The 20,023-nt window shown below is 36.8% G+C and overlaps 1 protein-coding gene and 1 pseudogene across 1 annotated transcript; both read right to left on the bottom strand.

Moving 5' to 3' along the window:
* LOC111487991 overlaps nucleotides 1–20,023 on the bottom strand; it is a 601,695-nt pseudogene that overhangs the window by 380,085 nt on the left and 201,587 nt on the right.
* On the bottom strand, nucleotides 3,815–9,724 carry LOC111490034. Its single transcript, XM_023138470.1, has 14 exons — nucleotides 9,272–9,724; nucleotides 8,770–8,877; nucleotides 7,733–7,792; nucleotides 7,521–7,622; nucleotides 7,150–7,233; nucleotides 6,954–7,072; nucleotides 6,727–6,828; nucleotides 5,980–6,096; nucleotides 5,652–5,717; nucleotides 5,410–5,476; nucleotides 4,638–4,691; nucleotides 4,460–4,549; nucleotides 4,320–4,346; nucleotides 3,815–4,241 (listed from the first exon to the last, which is right to left on the bottom strand). The coding sequence occupies exons 1-14, from the start codon at nucleotides 9,290–9,292 to the stop codon at nucleotides 4,146–4,148; spliced, it is 1,113 nt and encodes a 370-aa protein (XP_022994238.1). The 5' UTR covers nucleotides 9,293–9,724; the 3' UTR covers nucleotides 3,815–4,145.

The raw sequence follows: 20,023 nt of genomic DNA on the forward strand, positions 1-20,023 counted from the left end.
AGGATCGTTACAATTGATATAAGAGCTCTACATTTATAGATGCTATAGACTAGTCGTCTACGAGATGGACTCAAAATGTTCCTATGACCTTAGAGTGAACACAAAATCCTTGTCTAGAATTCCCTCAAAGATAATAATGATGTTTGTTTTGTGTTAGGATATACCCAGAAAATGTTTAGATTTAGTAAGATTTGCACTATATAATCATGGAGTTAGAGTTTCGTGGAAAGGAGTAGGCTAGTTAACACTAGTATGCACATGAAAAGAATTTTTCTAAGAAAGGTTAGATGTTTCCGTCTTCAGTACCGAAATATAGTTAAATGATGTAGTGTATGACCATAGAATATAAAAGGATGTACCAATGTATATTAGTGAATGAGTTGATTCAAATGAAAAAGTACTCATAGAACATGGTCTACATTAGTATCTTATAGGTTGCTATAGATATTGAGATTGATTGTATCGAAGGAAAATTTCATCAATGCGAGGTAGGTAAATATAAAATTATAGTTAGTTTGAACATGAAAAATGGTGATCTGGGCTTAGCAAATACAAAATTTACGAGTTAACACCATTTAGAAGGAACTGAGAAAGTTGAAATTAAGGTTGAGGAGAGACTTAGTGACAACGACAAAAAAGAGGAGGAGAAACACCTTTTGCTCACATACGAGGAGTGGCTCACACAGACGAAAAAGAAAGATGCGACTGATTTTTCTTTTTCAGTTTCGAAGGGACGTGACAACCAGAACAAGGAAAGAAGAGGTCGTGGGCGTGGCCACAGAGAAGGTCGTGACAATATCTCACAAACTCATGACGATGTCAACCCCTAGAAGAACAATGTATGATCAAGTATTACGCTTGTGGAAAATACGGGCATTATATGGTGGGGTGGTGGAACAAGGAACACAATGAAGAGGCAAACCTTGACACTCATGCATGACGAAGAGCCTGCACTAATGTTGGTTAAGAAGATGCCTAACCTCTTGATGCTTAATGAAGAGAAGGTTATGGTGAACCTCCTCGCAGATGGAGAAGATCGAGTGGAGACCAATATGTAGTACCTAGACAACAGAGAAAGCAACCACATGACCGAAGATCAAGTAAAGTTCAAGAAGCTTGATGAGAAGCTCATTAAAAATATGAAGTTTGGAAACCAATCAATGGTACCAAACCAAGGGAAAAAAATCATCTTATTCTAATGCAAGAATAGAGATCAACATCTACTGACTAAGGTATATTACATCCCACATCCCAAGTTTGAAGAGTAATATTAGTAGTCTTGGTAAAATGACAGAAGAAGGCATAAGAGTAAAGTTAGCCAGGGGTTCCTCAAGATGTTCGATAGAAACAGAGCCTTGTGGATGAAAGTAAAACAGTTGCAAAACTATCTTAGAGCAAAAAAGCCTCCTTTGGCATTAGAGCAAAAAAGGGAAGAAGAAACTAGTGAATTGGGAGAAGAAGAAATGAAGGTTATTTCAGTTCGCAAAGAGCAACCTATAAGTTGATGTGCTTCATTAGACTTAACATCTTAACTAATGAGGCCTAAAGGAAGGTCACCAAGGCATAATGAAAGATAGATGAGTACCTTACAAGAAGTTTCTACATGCAATTCTGATAACGAAGTTCGTGTGCAGAAGAGAAAGGGAAGAAATTGTATGTTGGAGAATTGGGATCACAAACCAAGTAAAGTTGATATTAGAGAGCAATGTACAAATACTCTCCCAAGGCCCTAACAAGGGTCAAATATGTAGAAGAATCTCAAGTAAAGTCAAATAAACTTGACTTAGGTTATCAACTTGTGGAGCAAGTTTAGGAAAATGGTTAGTGTTTTGTTTAGGAAAATTATTAGTAGTAGTTATTAACTTATACTCTAATATCATGTTAGGAACAACGAACCTCACAATAGTTTGTATGATATTCTTTACTTTGAGTGTAAACTCTTGTTTTCTCAAAAAGTCTTGTACCAACGGAAATAGTGTCCTCACTTAAATACCTATATCATTATCTTAATTTTGCCATGTCAGTTGAATTTTCAAGTATCGAACAAAGAAGTTGTGAGTCTCAAAGGTATAATCATAGTGACTTAGGTGTCGAACAAATGATGTATTTTATTCGAGGGGTTATAGAGAAGGTGGCCTCAAGGGAGGCTCAATGGTATATTTTGTTTGAAAAGAAGATCGTCGAGAATTGTTGGAGTCTCACATTAGCTAATTAAAAAGAAGATCATAGGTTTATAAGTGAGAGACACTATCTCCATTGGCATAAGATTATTTGGAGAAACCAAAAGTAAAACTATGAGAGCTTATCCTCAAAGTAGACAATACATACCATTATGAAGGTTCATGGTTCCTAGTAAAAAATGTCAACAAATAGTGTAAAGTTGACAATTTTTTTTATGTAGTTGATAGCTAAAAAAAACGACAACTTTACCTTGCATTAACAAAAATATGGAATCAACACAAAAGGAGTAACATTTGGATTACCATTTTGATCGAGTACCTCAAGCCAAGACCATTTGTTTGGGATTTAAATCACTCCACAAGTAAAATCGATCATGTTTAGCTTGAATGATTCTTGTTGATCAAATATCTCAAGGCAAAAACACTTGTTTGAAATTTGAATCACTCCACAAGCAAGATTGATCATGTCAAGCTTGAATGATTCTACATGCAACCTAAACAAAAAAAAACGTATTCATTGGCTAAAGGAAAGCACAAATGCTTCTTTTACTGCATTTTTAAGTCTCTCTTACAAAGATAACATACATGGTTTTATATAACCTCAAAATAAAAACCTTTAACCTTATCGGAGGCATTCCAAGAGGCATTCCAAGAGTGGTAACTATATTTGATGACCATAATTAACCATTTTGTATACTTTATAGCCATAACTAACCCTTTGTAAAAATAAGCCGTAAAATACATTAAAGAAACCCTATAACTCTAAATTATGATAGTTTCATTCTTCCTCAATGTGACATGAATTAAAATATCTTTTGATAATTTCAACGACATTTTCTTCCCATCATCACATATTTTAAAAATCAAATATCACTAAATATAGGTCAAAATGACTTTATAAAGCTGGCTACTTATGAAAACGGTGAAGGTTACAAAAATAGAATATTCTAAAGCATTTCAACCCTGTCATGGTAATAACATATATGGTAGTACATCCGAATAATTAATGGTAATAATTATTCTAACCATAAATGAATAATTTGTAATTAATTCATTAAATTTATATTACTTGATGAATTAATATTTTCACATTTGATTTTATAACGGATGCTTAAGTAAAATTCATTTCAACAAATAGAAATAAATTGATTGATTACAAATAATTTTAATTATATAATTAATTATAATTATTGAAAAAATAATATTTCTATAAATGTTATTACAATTTTTTTTCATTAACTTTTAATTTACAATTAATTTTACTATAAACTATCTAATAAAATTAATTTAAATATACTATTAAATAATATACCTCAAATTGCAATTTTAATTTTATTTTCCTTATCAAATATTCCGACCTCACACCTTATTTTCTCACCCATGTTATATAAAAACATTTTCTCTCAAAACGTGATTTAAGGATCTACTTTACATCGAGATTGTCCGTAAAGTTTGATTTTCACACGTAACTTATTTACTAAATTAGAACAAGTATTGCACAATCATTGTCCTGCTGCCAAAAGAAGAATGCAATTACGACACTCTGCACTCCCCATCCTACAACCAAACTCCACCAATCGTCGAATCATGAGCTAACGAACACCAAGATTTACCCTAAAAATGTCCAAAAATCATTGTCCCAAGTAAAAAAATGCTTACATTTATTCAAATAACATAGAAACTTTTACAAACACCTAATTTCCAAACCTTAATTTTCTAGTAAGACTATAATGCATTTACAACCAAAAAAAGAAACTTATGGAATATATGATTTTGTATACAGTAAAAGAAGGTGAGTTGTATCCAATGAAAAGCCTCGTTCTTGGTTAATTTGAATTTGTTGGGTATAAGTTGTCGTGAGACAACTAGAATCTTATCTAAGCAGCTGCATGCTCAGGCTGTGTTTGAGCTCTGTTATCACTTCCAGTTTTATTCTTTAAGATGAAACATTAAACGATTTCGGTACTACCGATACCGGTCGATCCAACACTTGTCCTTCTTTGCAGCGTCCGTCCATCGTTCCTTGAAGACCTGCATTTCTAAGGAAGATTGCATCCTCACCTACACATATTAGGATACATTACAAACAATGAACGATCCATTCGGGAAATAAATACTTGGATCGATGTAGTAACTTACTTTAACTCTATTATCCATTTTGGGTTCCTGCAAGAATTGAACAAAATGATCGTTTGAAGTCGTAAATTCATAGAAAAGGAAGTGCAACAAATGACCGTTTGAAGTCGTAAATTCATAGCATTGTGACTGCAAAACTTTACCACATTGTCATGGGAAGCACCGAGTGTGGGCAGACCTAGATGAACTATGTATTCGGCATCGACAACGCCAACTTTTTGTGTTCGGTCACCCTAAAAGAGAATCCATAATCACAAACTCTACAAGAAACTAGTGGTTTACTAGCAAAGCAAAAGTAATGGTAAGAGTTATGGAAATTACTTGTGCACAATAGCCAAGCTGTCGATCTAAGCCCCATGCATGGATCAAGTCATTCTGTAAAGCAAAGAGAGCAATAGCCAAGTATTTTGGCATTAAAGTTCTGTCTCCATCACAATATTACCACAGTATTCACACGTCCGTTTGATATCGATAGCACGAGTGAGTTGAAACTTTTGTTGTATTGTAAGAAAATGAACTAAATATAAACAGAAGACTAGAGTAACGGCTTAAGCCCACCGCTAGTAGATATTGTCCTCTTTTAAAACGCGTCTGCTAGGGAGAGATTTCCACACCCTTATAAAGAATGTTTCGTTCTCCTCCCCAACCGATGTGAGATCTCACAATCCACCTCCCTTCGGGGTCCAACATCCTTGCTGGCACTCGTTCCCTTATCCAATCGATTTGGGACTCCCCAATCTACCCTCCTTCAGGCCCAGCGTCCTTCTGGCACATCACCTCGTGTCCAACCCCTTCAAGGCTAAGCCTCCTTGCTAGTACATCGCCCCGTGTCTAGCTCTAATATCATTTGTAACAACCCAATCCCACCGCTAAAAGATATTGTCCTCTTTGGGCTTACCCTTTTGGGCTTACCCTCAAGGTTTTTAAAACGCGTCTGCTAAGGAGAGATTTTCACACCCTTATAAAGAATGTTTCATTCTCCTCTCCAACCGATGTAGGATCTTACAACTAGTCTTTAAAATAGTTGTACGATCATTTATATTCCTACTTTTGAGATGTAGAATTTGAATCTCACTTCAATAGTAGTTGTTACCTGAATCATATACCATGTGCATCGCCATGCTGCCCTGGAGAACACAGGAGCCATCATTTCTACCCATCTACATCAAAAATTTATTAAATATATACAATTTAACAACCTGTGTTTGAATCCAACATCAGAAAAAAAAAAAAAAAAAAAAAAAAAAAAAAAAAAAAAAAAAAAAAAAAAAAAAAAAAAAAAAAAAAAAAAAAAAAAAAAAGTCCGTGATCAAAAAGAATCGATGATCATTTTACCCAGTGCATGGAGGAGCCGTGCTATTAGCGTTGCACCGTCCACTGCCCTTGAAGTTATAAAACCTTCTGTTTGAAGATATCAATAGAATTGGAGAAAACGAAACTTTTATTACATATCAGTAGATGTGACAGATTAATGGGAAACAATGTAGCTCAATTTCGAAGGTGAGAACATCGTTATAGCGTTTAACGGAGCTCTAACACCTAAAATCGATATTCCATTCAAGTAAACTTTGTAGAACTAACAAGAGGCTAGCTCAAAAATTCAACTCAACCATTGGGGATGTGAGATCCCACATCGGTTACAAAAAACCCGTGTAAAACTAACCTGTGTACTTTCGATCCGGTTTTGCGTGCAGTAAGCAGCTGGTGCACCTTGGACTTAACTGGATCGAGAGCTGGTTGTGATATCTCAAGCCCCTCCTCCTTGAGGATTGATACATATCTGACCCAGTTTTAGATGAAGAAAAGAAGACAAATCAGTGAAATTTGAGGAAAAGAAATAACAAACACATGAAATGTCATTATCAGGAGGTCATTATGGTACTCTGTAATCTGCTCAAATTGTTGCTTTGTAACACAATAATTCGTCATCCTTGAACTTTAGTTTGTAACAATTTAGTATCTGTACCGTCAATTTTCTAAAAATTCTTAAACTTTATTATGTAATATTATAGTTTTCGTACTTTAAAATTGGTAACGATTTAGTCGACAGAGTTTCTTACATATATAGATTGATATACTGATTAGGGACCAAATGTGCCTATAAACCACGAAAACTAAGTCGTTACATACTAAGAATTGATACTTTGGAGTATGACGACGAACTTGTTACATAATAAAGTCCACGAGCTAACTTATTACTTATATGTTCAATGATCAAAAGCGTTTTTTTTAGTTCACCAATAACAATATGCAAGATGGGGGATACGAATTTCTAACTTTTGGTTGAGAATGTGTACTTTATGCCAATCGAGCTATGCTCTTGTGGGGGAAAAAAAGGCGGTAAATAAACAATAAACTACGCAGTTGCAGGTTTGAATTCAATAATCATGAAAAGGAAAATAATACCTACCGTTTTGGGTTAAAGTTCTCGACGCCAAGGTCCTCATCCCAAAGAAAGATATAATTATATTCAGCAACAATATCTGGATGCAAGAAACGCTTGGCGAACCACCTATGCAATAAGCCAGTTTTATTCCAATCATGTTTCGAATTTAAAGAGTAAAGAAGCAACTTCGAGTCCAAATGATACACACGATCAGCAATTTCAGACAACTCTTGGGGTCAAATAAGCATTACCATTTTGTCTGATTCAATGCAGAGACATGTAGTGCACGAGAACTCCATGCAAAATCCCTCCATTCATCCACAACACCGTCGTAATGAAAAAGAATCACGTCAAAATCGTCTCGAGGGAACTGAGAATGTTCTACATATTAAAAAACAAACAGATTGCTAAAAAGTGTAGTGAAGAATAAGGGCTTTAGATGACAACCTTTTCGACAATTTTTGACACTACACGTCTTTGTTTGATTCCAATAGCAATAGCTAACAAGTTCTTAGACATCTTCAGCATTTTCTGGCACAAAGAGTATTGTCACTTAAGGGCAATGCATAATATGTGCAGTTTTTATCTAGCGATTTCGTGAATTCATTAGCCAAGTTGTATATAAGTAAAATAGTCGGAGTATCAAGCCACGTACACGATTCAAAGAAAGTAGTTACCTAAAATCATATACCAAAAGGTTATGAAAACTGAAATTTTTACTTTCCATTATACTCAAATGAGCTGAACACTATTGAAAAAGAAAAATTTGTTGTATTCAGCGTATAGGCGAGCAACATTTCAATCGGTGCATCACTTACATTTTGTACACTTGAACCCCATAGAGGATGAAATTCGAAGTTAGATGTTTTACTAATGATTCCTTCTGGCAAAGACTCACTCCCAGGAGGTCTGCATCGATTCTACGAAGGAAGGAGGATGAGGCAAGAGAAAGGAGATTTATAACACCTAACAAACTAGAACAAGTACAATGAGAAACCATAAAAAGAACTCGGGATTTTACTACACAAACCTTGCACGTGCTGGACTCTACATTTTGGGCAGAATAAAATGCCTCCCATCTAAACATTTCCTGCAAGTTTATCAAATATCCTATCATTGACTCGTTTCGGTCATTTTGAGTGACAAATTGTATCGACATATGATTTGAATGCACGACGATATATGATGCTCTGTTCTGACAAGCATGGTTACAATCTACATAAGAAAAATACTCCTGGGCATAATAACACCCAGTAAGATGAACGCTTGAGGTTCCTACAATGAACATTAACCCAAGTAAATATCAAGTGGAAGAAGTTTAACAACCACATATACATCATAACCCTTCTTGTAAGAGTTGAGGACTATTGTTAATTCGAATGGTACTTAATGTAACAGTCAAAGTCCACCGCTAGCAGATATTGTCCTCTTTAGGCTTTCCCTTTCGGGCTTCCCCTCAAGGTTTTTTAAACGTGTCTACTATGGAGAAGTTTCCACATCCTTATAAGGAATGCTTCATTCCCCTCTCCAATCAACGTGAGATCTCATAATCCACCCCTCTTGGGGTCCCAGCGTCCTCGCTGGCACACTGCTCAATGTCTAGCTCTGATACCATTTGTAACAGTCCAAGCCCACCGCTAGCACATATTGTCCTCTTTGGGCTTTCCCTTCCGGGCTTCCCCTCAAGGTATTAAAACACGTCTGCTAGGGAGAGGTTTCCACACCCTTATATAGAATGCTTCGCTCGATCTCACACTTAACCACCAAGCAATCTAGGGCCTAAATTCAAGAAATATAAGGGATACCACCAATGAACATCATAGACAGTGAGCGCACGGTAAACTGCAAATCCAATACTTGGGATGCAGAATACTAAATTTTGTAAGCTGTACAGAAAGCCAATTCTTCGAATCCTTCATTTTCAAAGATGATTAACTTTACCTTAGGGCCATGAATAAACATGGACACTTCAAACCCATAAACTTAATCTCCAAGATATATTGCTACTATCATCACCATGCAACAGGAAGCTATAGGAACTTCAGAAAGATAGGCTTCGATTTCTACCTTTGTAATGAATTCACTTGCAATGAAATAAGCTCCAGCACCAAGTAATATGGCAATGAAGAAGGTACAGAGGCGTAATCTATTCTTCGACTCCGATGGTACGAAACTCTGAAACATGGAAAACGAGTTATAAAAAGACCAATTACAATCAAATTATGTAAACAAAAAACCATAATGATAAGAGCTCTCTATTTGATATAGAGCTATGGAAAGGGACAAAGAACTTTCCACAATCCATTTGAAAGATTAAAACAATAGTAAAGCTTTTCTGAAAAATGAATTAAACAGCCAATTTCCCTCTGTTTCCTAGCAAATAACCACAACCCATAAACTTGAAATTCCAAATCTCAAAAGGGAAGCCTCACAATGTTAGAGCAGCACAGAGCACCAAAAGAAAAAAGAAAACGAAGACCGAGACAAATCATCAAACGAGAGCAACATAAACAGACATAAGCCAAAAGGGTTAAACAAAACAAGCACACAAAGAGGTGAGAGAGATTACAGAAGCGAAGGCCTTGATCATTTTGATCCGAAATTGTGAAGCATGCAGAGATGAAAGCAAGGGAGGGGGGGAAGGCGATTCCCTAATTTGGTTTTTAGAATTCTCAACTTGAAACTGAGGTTTGTAGTGAATTTGAAGAATATTCAGAGGGAAGGCAAGGAATATGAGGAGGTTTGGAAAAGGGGAAAGGTCTTGAATAGAAGAAGAAGAAGAAGAACAACAACAACAACAACAACATCAACAACCCAATACCCATTTAATTGGGGTCCCCGAAAAGGAAGGTAAAAGGGGAAAGAGACCCAGTTGGGAAGGAGACAGAAGAGGAGTAGCTATGGAGTTTGGTGGAATGAAAACAGCACAAAGAATCAGAAATGGAAGAAGAAGAAGGGGAAGAACATGAGCAGAAGGGAATTTGTTTGTATGTAGTTTAGAGAGTGTCCGGTAGCAGTCGCGGTCACAGGATTTGGGTTTTGCCCAATTTTGGAATTTTTGTTTCCTTAATAAAAATTAAATAATTGATTGCAAGAATGTTGCGAAGTGGGACGCGTGCGTTCCCCTTATTTCTTGCTATCGTGCTCTTATTATAATTGCATTTTCTTTCTTGAAAATACATATTTTAAAATTATAGGAAAATAAATATAATATTAAAAAAAAAGGTTTAATTTTTGTTGATAAAAAATCCAGGTGGTCTCGTGGTCGGATGGATGGCGGCTGTTCCTTTTTCATTTAACCCATTTTCATACTTTTCGTAAATTTATTTCCTTAAATTTCATGGATTTTAAAACTTTTAATTTAGTTTTTTGATCTTGAAATAATTTTAGGATAATGGTTAATAATTATTATTAGGTTCATTTTTTTATTTGGAAGAATAGTTAGTAGTAGTTGACGTATGGAAAGAGTTCAAAGTAATTAACAGTTTTAAGATGTAGCTTTATTCGGTCAACAAAAATAATTGAAAATCATAATAATTAAGGTTCTTGTGTTCTAAGAAACTCTCCCATCAATTTGTACTATGAACAAGGCCCCATGATGGACTTATTATTCCCCACACCTATATGAGATGCTTTGCATCATGATTTTCCTGCAAGATGCCACGATTATGACGACGTCACCTATGCACTCATGGGGAGAAAATTATGGATTCCTTTGGAAGAGTTTTCGAGGCTAAAATACGATGCATGACATGACAGGTTTAATACCTAAAACAAAACAAGAAGTCATATCCAAGCTCAAGGTCTAGACATGCTCCAAATTACCAACTATCTCCTAGCATCACACAACAACGCACACACTCGATCTAGATGAACACAAAAAGTAGGATAGAGAAAATGAAAGGAGAACTCTTGCAAAATGATTTATATTGATGGCTTCAGATATGTACCCCAAGAAAGAATGTAGATAATTACATTTTCAAAGTTCTGCCACAGATATGTACCCCAAGAAAGAATGTAGATAATTACATTTTCAAAGTTCTGCCAGATATAACCATCTACTATATAGTTTTAGCGTTTATAGCTTTTTACTATACATAGCTATTTACTATTTTATGACAATTTACTGTATATGTCATTTGTCATATATAGCTTTACTATGTATAACCGTTGACTAACCTATAAATAATCATCTGACTCCATAACCCAACAATTTTCCCACTTAGAGACTGATCCAGTCAACCAAGAATTTCATTCTCAAACGAGCATGAGCATCTTCACTACACTATACCAATTGAGGCTTTGCACAACCTCAATATTTCAACATCAACACATTTTGTCAGTATGTTTGTTGGATTCTTTGCACCCTCTATCTTCTCCAAACATATCATCATCTTCCACTAACCTACAAGTGAAATGGTATCGGCTTCTATGTTTTGTCTTAAAATGATAGATCTGGTTCCTCACCAACTGTATGGCACTCTAACTATCTCCATAAAGAATTTTTTCGTGCTACTTCTTGCCCAACTCTTCCAGATAGTCGGTCATCCATATTGTCTTCTTTTCATCTTCACTTATTGCCACGTACTCAGCCTTAGTACAATGCATTTTTGAAGCCTAGACATTCCATCATTCATGGCTTGCTCCCAACTTGGTTGTATCCTCCAACTGCAGGGACTTATCAAAGGGTTTTGATTCCCTTTCATTAGCAACAGATAGTATAATGAAGGTACATACATATCTTGTACTCTTATAGTACTGGATGATCTTCTCAACACCGGTTCAGGTGTCACTTGCTCTACCGCTAGTTCCTTTGCAACAGTCTCAGGAGTTTATTGAGTATCTGCTACAACATCACTAGGTGATTTTTTTCGCAACTCAACCTCAACTCCCACTTGCTTCGTTGTCTTGGAATCTTGCTCCACATCTAGTTCCTCAGTAGTAGTCTCAGGAGTTTCATGAGTATCTGCTACAATATCACTAGGTGAGTTTCCCTACAACTCAAGCATAACTCCCACTTTCTTCAATTCTCTAGCAGTCCTTGTGAAGCTAACTCATTTCTACTTGCTCATAACGCAGTTCTCACAACGACCCACATCAACAGATTTCAGACCTTCTAAAACTCCTTTCGCAGCCAGCGTCTTCATTCCTTTCACACTCATATGTCCAAGTCTATTGTGACATAGACTTGAATTTGAAGCACTCTTAGCAACAACAACTATGTTCATACACCCTGCAGTGGTGTATAAGGTTTCAGTTTTTATGCCACGTGCTACCACCGTAGCACCCTTCATAATCTTCCATGAATTGTTCCCTAACTCTGTTGCATAACCTGTGTTGTCCAACTGACCAATAGAGATCAAGTTCTTCTTGAGACCATAAATATATCTGACTTCCTTTAATATCCACTGATTTTCTACCGGAGTTCTTATGCAGACATCTTCTTTTCCTTTAATCTTCAAATCTTTGTTATCGGCAAGATACACCTTCTCAAAATTTCCAGACTTGAAATTCCGAAACAACTCTTTATTTGGAGACGAATGAAAAGATGCACCTGAATCCAAAATTCAGGATTTAATCGAACTGTCTACGCTGAGGATTAAAGCATCTCCAATGTCTTCCGCTGAATTTATAGAATCATCATCATCTCCAGATTTGTGATTCTGCTTCCTCTTTGGTCTTGAACAATCTGTCCAAAAGTGACATTTTTCTCCACAATTCCAACACGTTACGTTTTGTCTATTTGGAGATTTTTCTCAGTCCTTTGATTTTGATCGCCCTTTGTTTAATCCCTTCGGTTTACTTTTCCCCCGTTGGTCAACACTAAGAGCACTACCAGATGAATTTTCAATTTCTCGTTTGCGAATACTTTCGCTGAGAACTACATCTCGAATTTCATCAACCTTCAGTTTATCAAATCCTCGGGAACTGCTGATTGCGGCAACAACAGTATCCCACAACACGGGTAAAGATGACATCAAAATCAATGCTTTAATTTCATCCTCAAAATTAATTTTCACCGAACTCAGTTGAATTTATTTATATGATCAACAACAGATCCACCTTCAGACATTTTTAAATTGAACAATCTTCGCATCAAATACACCTTGTTCATAGCCGATGGTTTTTCGTACATATTCGACGATGCCTTCATCATATCTGACATTGTCTTCTCCTTGATGATGTTAAATGTCACGTTTCTGGATAGCGTCAACCGGATCAACCCTAAGGCTTGTCGATCCTTGAGCTTCCACTATTCCGTGGTCATGGTATCTGGCTTCATGTCAATAGGGATTCGTGAAGATCTTTATGGTACAGATAATCTTCAATCTGCATCTTCCAAAAACCAAAATCGGATTCATCGAACTTCTCAATTTCAATCTTTGAACTTTCCATCTCCACAGATCGTGGTGACTTCCGCCTAGCTCTAATACCAGTTGTTAGGATCGCACAACAACGCATACACTCGATATACATGAACACAAAGAACATGATAGAGAAAATGCAAGGAGAACTCTAGCAAAAGAATTTATATTAATGACTTCAGATATGTACAGCAGGAGAGAATACAGAAAGTACATTTTCAAAGCTATGCTTGAGGGATATATATATATATGGTTTACCGTATATAGCTTTACCAAATATAACCATCTACTATATATAACTATCTACCATATATAGCTTTACTGTATATAACTTTTTACTATACATAGTTATTTACTATTTATGACAATTTACTTTATATGTCATTTTTCATATATAGCTTTACTATGTATAACCGTTGACTCAGCTATAAATAAGCATCAGGCTACATAACCTAACACTATCTTCTATAAGATCTATTCTATATGACGTGAGGAGAAGTTCAAGATTTCAAGTTGATTGGAGAAGTTTGGAACCCAAACCAAGATAAAACTTAAGAAAAGCCTAAAGGAAACACCTTAAGATTCAAGACCCTTGTAGAACCCTCTAAGGAATCCATTATGAATCTATGACTTTTTAGAATAACTCATGCTAGTTATTATGATGGGTTCATATGATTACGAAGGCATGTGACAACTTATGTCTCAAGGAATTATGAACCTTAGGAATTTACAAGATTGAGAACTAAGAACAATACCAAACAAGCTCTACAACTACCAAGGCAAGAAGAATGCTAGGTACCACTCAAGGATAAGAGACCAAGGTCCTAAGACTTAGAAACTCAAGAATGCTAGGTAATACTATAAGCATATCCAATTATAGCTCATAACCTCCCACCACACGGTGCTTTCAGAGGCCATGTTTCCTCTTCTAGGTGGGATGCCCTACACCATGTTTCCTTTACAGGATGTCATGTTTGGCCTCATGTTTCCCTCACCAAGATGAGATGCTCTGCACCATGTTACGGGTACCCAAAGATTTGCAGGATGCCATGTTCATGCATACACCGATCACGAAACATTTATAGTCTATGCCACGTTCATGCATGCATCAATCTCATGACCTTTACGGTCTATGCCATGTTCATGCATGCATCGATCACGTGTCCTTTATGATCTATCATGGGGAGTAATTTAGGGCCACAATGGAATAAGAAGAGAGTAAGTTACCTTAGTCAAGAATCAATAACCTCCTAAGACCTCCCACGGTACATCATCCTCATGACTTAGACTACACTGCTTGAAACGCATGAAGCTTTGAGCATAGGTATTAAGACTGTGTCACTTGGACTGCATAAAGTCTCGGACACAGGTTGACAGGTTTATGACTAGTACCGTAAATCCTAAGGGGAATGTCTTGGAGAACGAATTAAGAAACAGGACAAGAACCTAGAAAGAACCAAGAATAAGTGAAAGATCAAGGACTAGAACATTGATCAACATCCAAGTTCTAAGCATAAGAACCAAGAACCATAGTAATAAGGCCCTTAGAGAAAATCCAAGGTTTTAGAATCCAAGGATCAAGATCCTCAGAATAGAACTTGATAAGAATCCACAAGTCAAGAACAAGAACTAGAGGGTCTAAGTACTTACGATAAGAACAAGAATAAGAAAAGAACGATTGTGGTATCCTAGCATATCAAGGACATGATTAAGAGCCTACAAGTAGGCTGTTTATTGTTTTTACTCATTCCTTATTCTCCATTTTTTTAGGTAATAAGGAGTTGGTCGAGGTCGGGAGCGGACTCTAGAGCCGATGTCGTAGACAGACCTCACCCGTCGTCCTTCGACCCTTTTTGTTTTAAAATATTTTGTGTCGTTCCTTATTTTGTGTGTTTAACTGTTGTCTGGTCTTTTAAATATTTTGTATAAACTTTATTTTGATATAATATAAGTATAATGCATGTTATGTTTTAAATTTGGTTTGTTTTATTTCGCCGAAAATTTACCTGTCTTTTTGGAGTCATTGAGTCAGCCCGGTCCTAACAGTTTACTCTTTATATCTATTGAATTTATTAAAAATAAATCAGTTTTGATGAAGATTTTCATATAATTTATGAGTAGGAGCCTTGTAAAAGTATTACTCCAAGCTTGCTTTGAGTAAAAAAAAAAACATTATCAGGAAAAATGTAACGAATAACAATAAACTATAATGTCACAGTCCCACTCTGAGTATGGAGGAGAAGTTTACCCATTTCTGGTGTTGTAGGTCTTTTGGGCAACTAATCTCATCCACGGGTTGCAATACTTTTCTGTTCTTAGATTTAGGTAGCTTGTTTTGCTTAAGCATTATATAATTGGTGTCTTGGGTCGAAGCGCTACCTCGTAAGCTCTCTCTATAGTGGGGACAATGTGGTGTGTGCTAGCCTACTCTCATCATCCATGGGAGGTTAGCTATCGAACCCTACCCATAGGACCATCTAGTCACCCATGTATTAAATGATATGCATGTATTAAATGTCATGATACATTATGATGACGAGTTTTCTAAGATACAACCCTAATTCATGTTAATGATGAGGAACGTATGAAAACCAACGCATGCATGTTACCTTGTCCTTGTGTGAAGTGTGAATAATGAATAGGGTTGTGTCATAAATATGATTTAAAGATGGAAACTATAGGGATCTCATGCATTTTGTGTGTTCATAAACATCAGACTACTTTTCCATTTATGATGATAAGTATGGATGCGTACACTATGATAATGATCATCATCATCATGCCTCGCATGAAACTCGGGGGTATACTGACCTCTGAACATCCGGCTACGGAAAGCTACCCCGACTATGATGGGTCCAGGAGGTGCAAACTGTCTGGGGATTCACGCTTGCACATGTGGGTCGTGTGTAGGGAAGTACTAGTCCGGACTGGAGGCCACCTGTATGATGCTTTTAATGATAGGTTCCTAATCATGAGTTGCATGTGGTTTCATTCCCTAAACCCAATAGTGAGGTCACTTACCGAGTATTTCTCAAAATACTCAAGTCGTGTGCTACTTTTAATTCAGGTAAAGGCAAGATACTCTATACGGTTTACAATGACATCACAAGTAAAGACCACGACACGTGCATAAGATAGTGATATTCCATTTCTTATATTATAAGTTAGTATATGGCGTTTTTACTTTTAAAGCTTTATTTATTTTATTTAATATTTTGTTTTGTTACTTTAAAGACGTTTTAAAACATGTAAGTCCATGACAATGTTTTGTAATGAAATTTTTAAAGTTTATTTTCTACATAAGAGAGTGTATTATGATGATGGTAGGGAATTTAGGTTGGTAGAAATCTAGGGTCGTTACAGTTGGTATTAGAGCTCTAGGTTATAGATTTTGTAGGCTAGCCTACGAGATGGGCTTGACATGTTCCATGGTTCCACCGTCGATTCACTATCACCGTCAAGTATGTCTTGCATAAGTTAAGAAAAATAAATGTCCTTGATTGCATGTACTATGATTGCTTGCCGTTATTGAATGTAACTTAGTATCAAATTTAATAAGCCACGACTATATTATTGGTTGTAGCATGATGTTTAACCTAGTTGTATGTTTATGAATATGTTGTGTTTGCCAAATTGTTTGTTTATGATGATATGCAGTATGATATAATTTACATTAGTGAGCAATAGACTTGAGTAAAGTTATATGTTGGATTTTAGAACCATGACACTCAGAGGATGTGGAAGAGGACGACGAGGAAGGGGACGACCTCCTATTAGTGGAAAGGGTAGAGATGTTGAAAGCCCACCTTGTGAGGGTTCAATAACTAGAACAGACATAGTTGCGCCACCTCTAGCAGCGCCAGCGGCTGGAATAGGTCCCACTACAAGCCTAATGTGGAAATCGTTCCATGCCATGATGCATACAATAGTGGCCACTCAACAAGCCAATAGCTCGCAATCTACAAGAGGAGCAAGATGTTTATGGGACTTCAAGCGGTATGACCCACACACTTTTAGCTGAACCGCGGGAGACCCCAGAGAAGCTCAAATTTGAATTTCGTCAATGGAGACAATATTTATGTTAATGGATTGCTCAGACGATCAGAAGGTGTCATGTGCGTTATTTATGGCGAAGAAGGATGCAAAATTATGGTAGACAGATAATACAAAAATTCTCAGTCCTGTTGGGAGTGTTATAGCCTGGACACGATTCAAGGAGGCTTTATTAAAGCAATACTATCTGAAGTTAGCCTGACTCAAGAAACAACAAGAGTTCACCTACCTAACACAGGGTGGACATTCTGTAGATAATTATGCCCAAAAATTCATGAGGCTGAAGAAGTTCACGTATTCACTAGTGGAAACCGATCTAAAAATGGCTGAGAAGTTTGTTATGGGTTTGGATCCAGAGACTCACCACATGGTGGAAGTCATAGACCATACCACCTATGAGGACACATAGGACAACCAAGGCCTTGGAGAAGCCCAGAGATGAAATATGTTGAGAGTCAACAATTACTATCGGGCGAAAGTGACCATATAAATTGAGAGATTCAAACCGTCGGCCACCAGCGTGTAGACCTTGATATGCTGACAGACATCCCCCTTGACATGCTGATAGGTACCTTCGTCGACATACTGATAGATACCCAGAAACCAAGATGGGGCTTGAGAAAGAGGAGAGGTAGGGTGCAACATATGTGGAAAGCCACATGGGGGAAGATGTATGGCCGGGGCTAAAGCTTGCTTTTAGTGTGGCTAGGTTACATTGCTATCAATGTACAATTAAGAACAATGAGAATCCTCCTAACCCACCAAGAGAACTTGGAGGGATTGACAGACCTATGTAGACTCATTCTCAAGCTAGGGTATACGCGTCCATCAGCAGGGATGCTGGAAGGTCAAACACAGTGGTGACAGGTACATTATCAGTCTTTTGAAATTATGTTTTTAATATATTTGATTCAGGCTCTATGTATTCTTTCATATTTGTTTCATTTGTTAGACAAGCAGGGTTCGAACTAGAACCTGTTAGGTTATGGAGTTTGCTCTCTTATTTATAGCTTGGTCAACTGTTATATCCGGTAAAGATATTTGGTAAAGCCATATATGGTAAAGCCATATATAGTAAAGTTATATCCGGTAAAGCTATATATGGTAAATAACTATATATAGTAGATGGTTAAATCTAGTAAAGTTATATATAGTAAACTGAACCATATATATAGCCCGTTCGGTAGAGCTTTGAAAATGTGCTTTCTGTATTCTCTGTAATTCTCTCTTACTGTACATACGTGAAGTAATCAATAAAAAAAAAATTCTTTTAGCCAGAGTTCTCCTTGCACTTTTCTCTATCTTGTTCTTTGTGTTCATCTAGATCGAGCGTGTGCGTTGTTGTGCGACTCTAACAACTGGTATCAGAGCTAGGCGAAATTCACCACGATCTGTGAAGATGGAAAGTTCAAAGATTGGAATTGAGAAGTTTCATGGATCCGATTTCGGTTTCTGGAAGATGCAGATTGAAGATTATCTGTATTAGAAAGATCTTCACGAACCTCTGTTGGGGGTGAAGCCGGATACCATGACCACGGAGCAGTGGAAGCTCAAGGATCGCCAAGCCTTGGGGATGATCCGGTTGACTCTATCAAAAAACGTGGCGTTTAACATTATCAAGGAGAAGACAACGTTAGATCTATTGAAGGCGTTGTCAAATTTGTATGAAAAACCGTCGGCTATTAACAAGATGTATTTGATGTGGAGATTGTTCAATCTACAAATGTCTAAAGGTGGATCTGTTGCTGATCATATAAATGAATTCAATATGATCATAAGTCAACTAAGTTCGGTGGAAATTAATTTCAAAGATGAAATTAAAGCGTTGATTTTTATGTCATCCTTACTCGAGTCATGGGATACTGTTGTTGCCACAATCAGCAATTCCCGAGGATCTGATACACTGAAGTTTGATGAAATTCGAGATGTAGTTTGATGAAATACAGACGTCTGGGGACCATCTCCAGTTTCATCACTTGGTGGATCAAGGTACTACGTCACCTTCATCGATGACTTCAGCAGGAAGGTATGAGTTTACTTTCTGAAACACAAGTCAGATGTGTTTACCACCTTCAAGAAGTGGAAAGCTGAAGTTGAAAATCAGATCAGCTTGAAGGTCAAATGCTTAATGTCTGACAATAAATGAGTGTACAAAAAATCATAGTTTATAAGAATAATTCTCGGTAAGACAAGATAAAATGGTATTGCAGAAAGAATGAACAAAACATTGAATGAGCGAGCAAGAAGCATGAGGATTCACTCTAGACTACCAAAGACATTCTGGGCTGATGCTGTGAACACAACAACATATTTGATTAATAGAGAGCCGTCAGTACCCTTGAAGTTCAAATTGCCCGAAGAAGTATGGATAGGAAAAGAACTCAAGTACTCTCACTTAAGAACTTTTGGTTGTACTGCGTATGTTCATGTTGATCTAGAGAAGAGAGATAAGCTTGATGTTAAGGCTGTGAAATGTTACTTCATAAGCTATGACTCTGACATGTTCGGGTACAAATTTTGGGATGAGAAAAATATGAAAATCTTAAGACACTGCGATGTGACCTTTGATGAAAATGTCATGTACAAGGACAGAGAGAAGATAAATTCTGAGACTACAAAGCAAGTGGGAGTTGAACTTGAGTGGCAGGAAAATTCACGCAGTGATGTTACAACTGAAGCTCAAGAAACTTCTGATCCTATTGCTGAAGAACCAGACGTGGAGCAAGTTGCACCTGAGCAGGTGTTGAGAAGATCATCCAGAACTATCAGAGCACTAGATAGATATTCAACCTCATTACATTATCTGTTGCTGACTGACGAAGGAGAACCAGAGTCCTTTGATGAGGCCCTACAAGTGGAAGATTCAACCAAGTGGGAGCAAGCCATGGATGATGAGATGAGCT

This window comes from Cucurbita maxima, unplaced genomic scaffold (assembly GCF_002738345.1).
Source record: "Cucurbita maxima cultivar Rimu unplaced genomic scaffold, Cmax_1.0 Cma_Scf00001, whole genome shotgun sequence".
Classification (NCBI taxonomy): Eukaryota; Viridiplantae; Streptophyta; class Magnoliopsida; order Cucurbitales; family Cucurbitaceae; genus Cucurbita; species Cucurbita maxima.

Bases quoted from the DNA above. Each gene is read 5' to 3' on its own strand.
- LOC111490034 (XM_023138470.1), bottom strand. From the start codon at position 9,292: ATGATCAAGGCCTTCGCTTCT. The intron at 7,623-7,732 runs GTTTGTGTAGTA...CTTCCTTCGTAG, and splicing joins TAGAGTCCAGCACGTGCAAG to AATCGATGCAGACCTCCTGG. The intron at 4,242-4,319 runs GTAAGTTACTAC...TAATATGTGTAG, and splicing joins AAATGGATAATAGAGTTAAA to GTGAGGATGCAATCTTCCTT.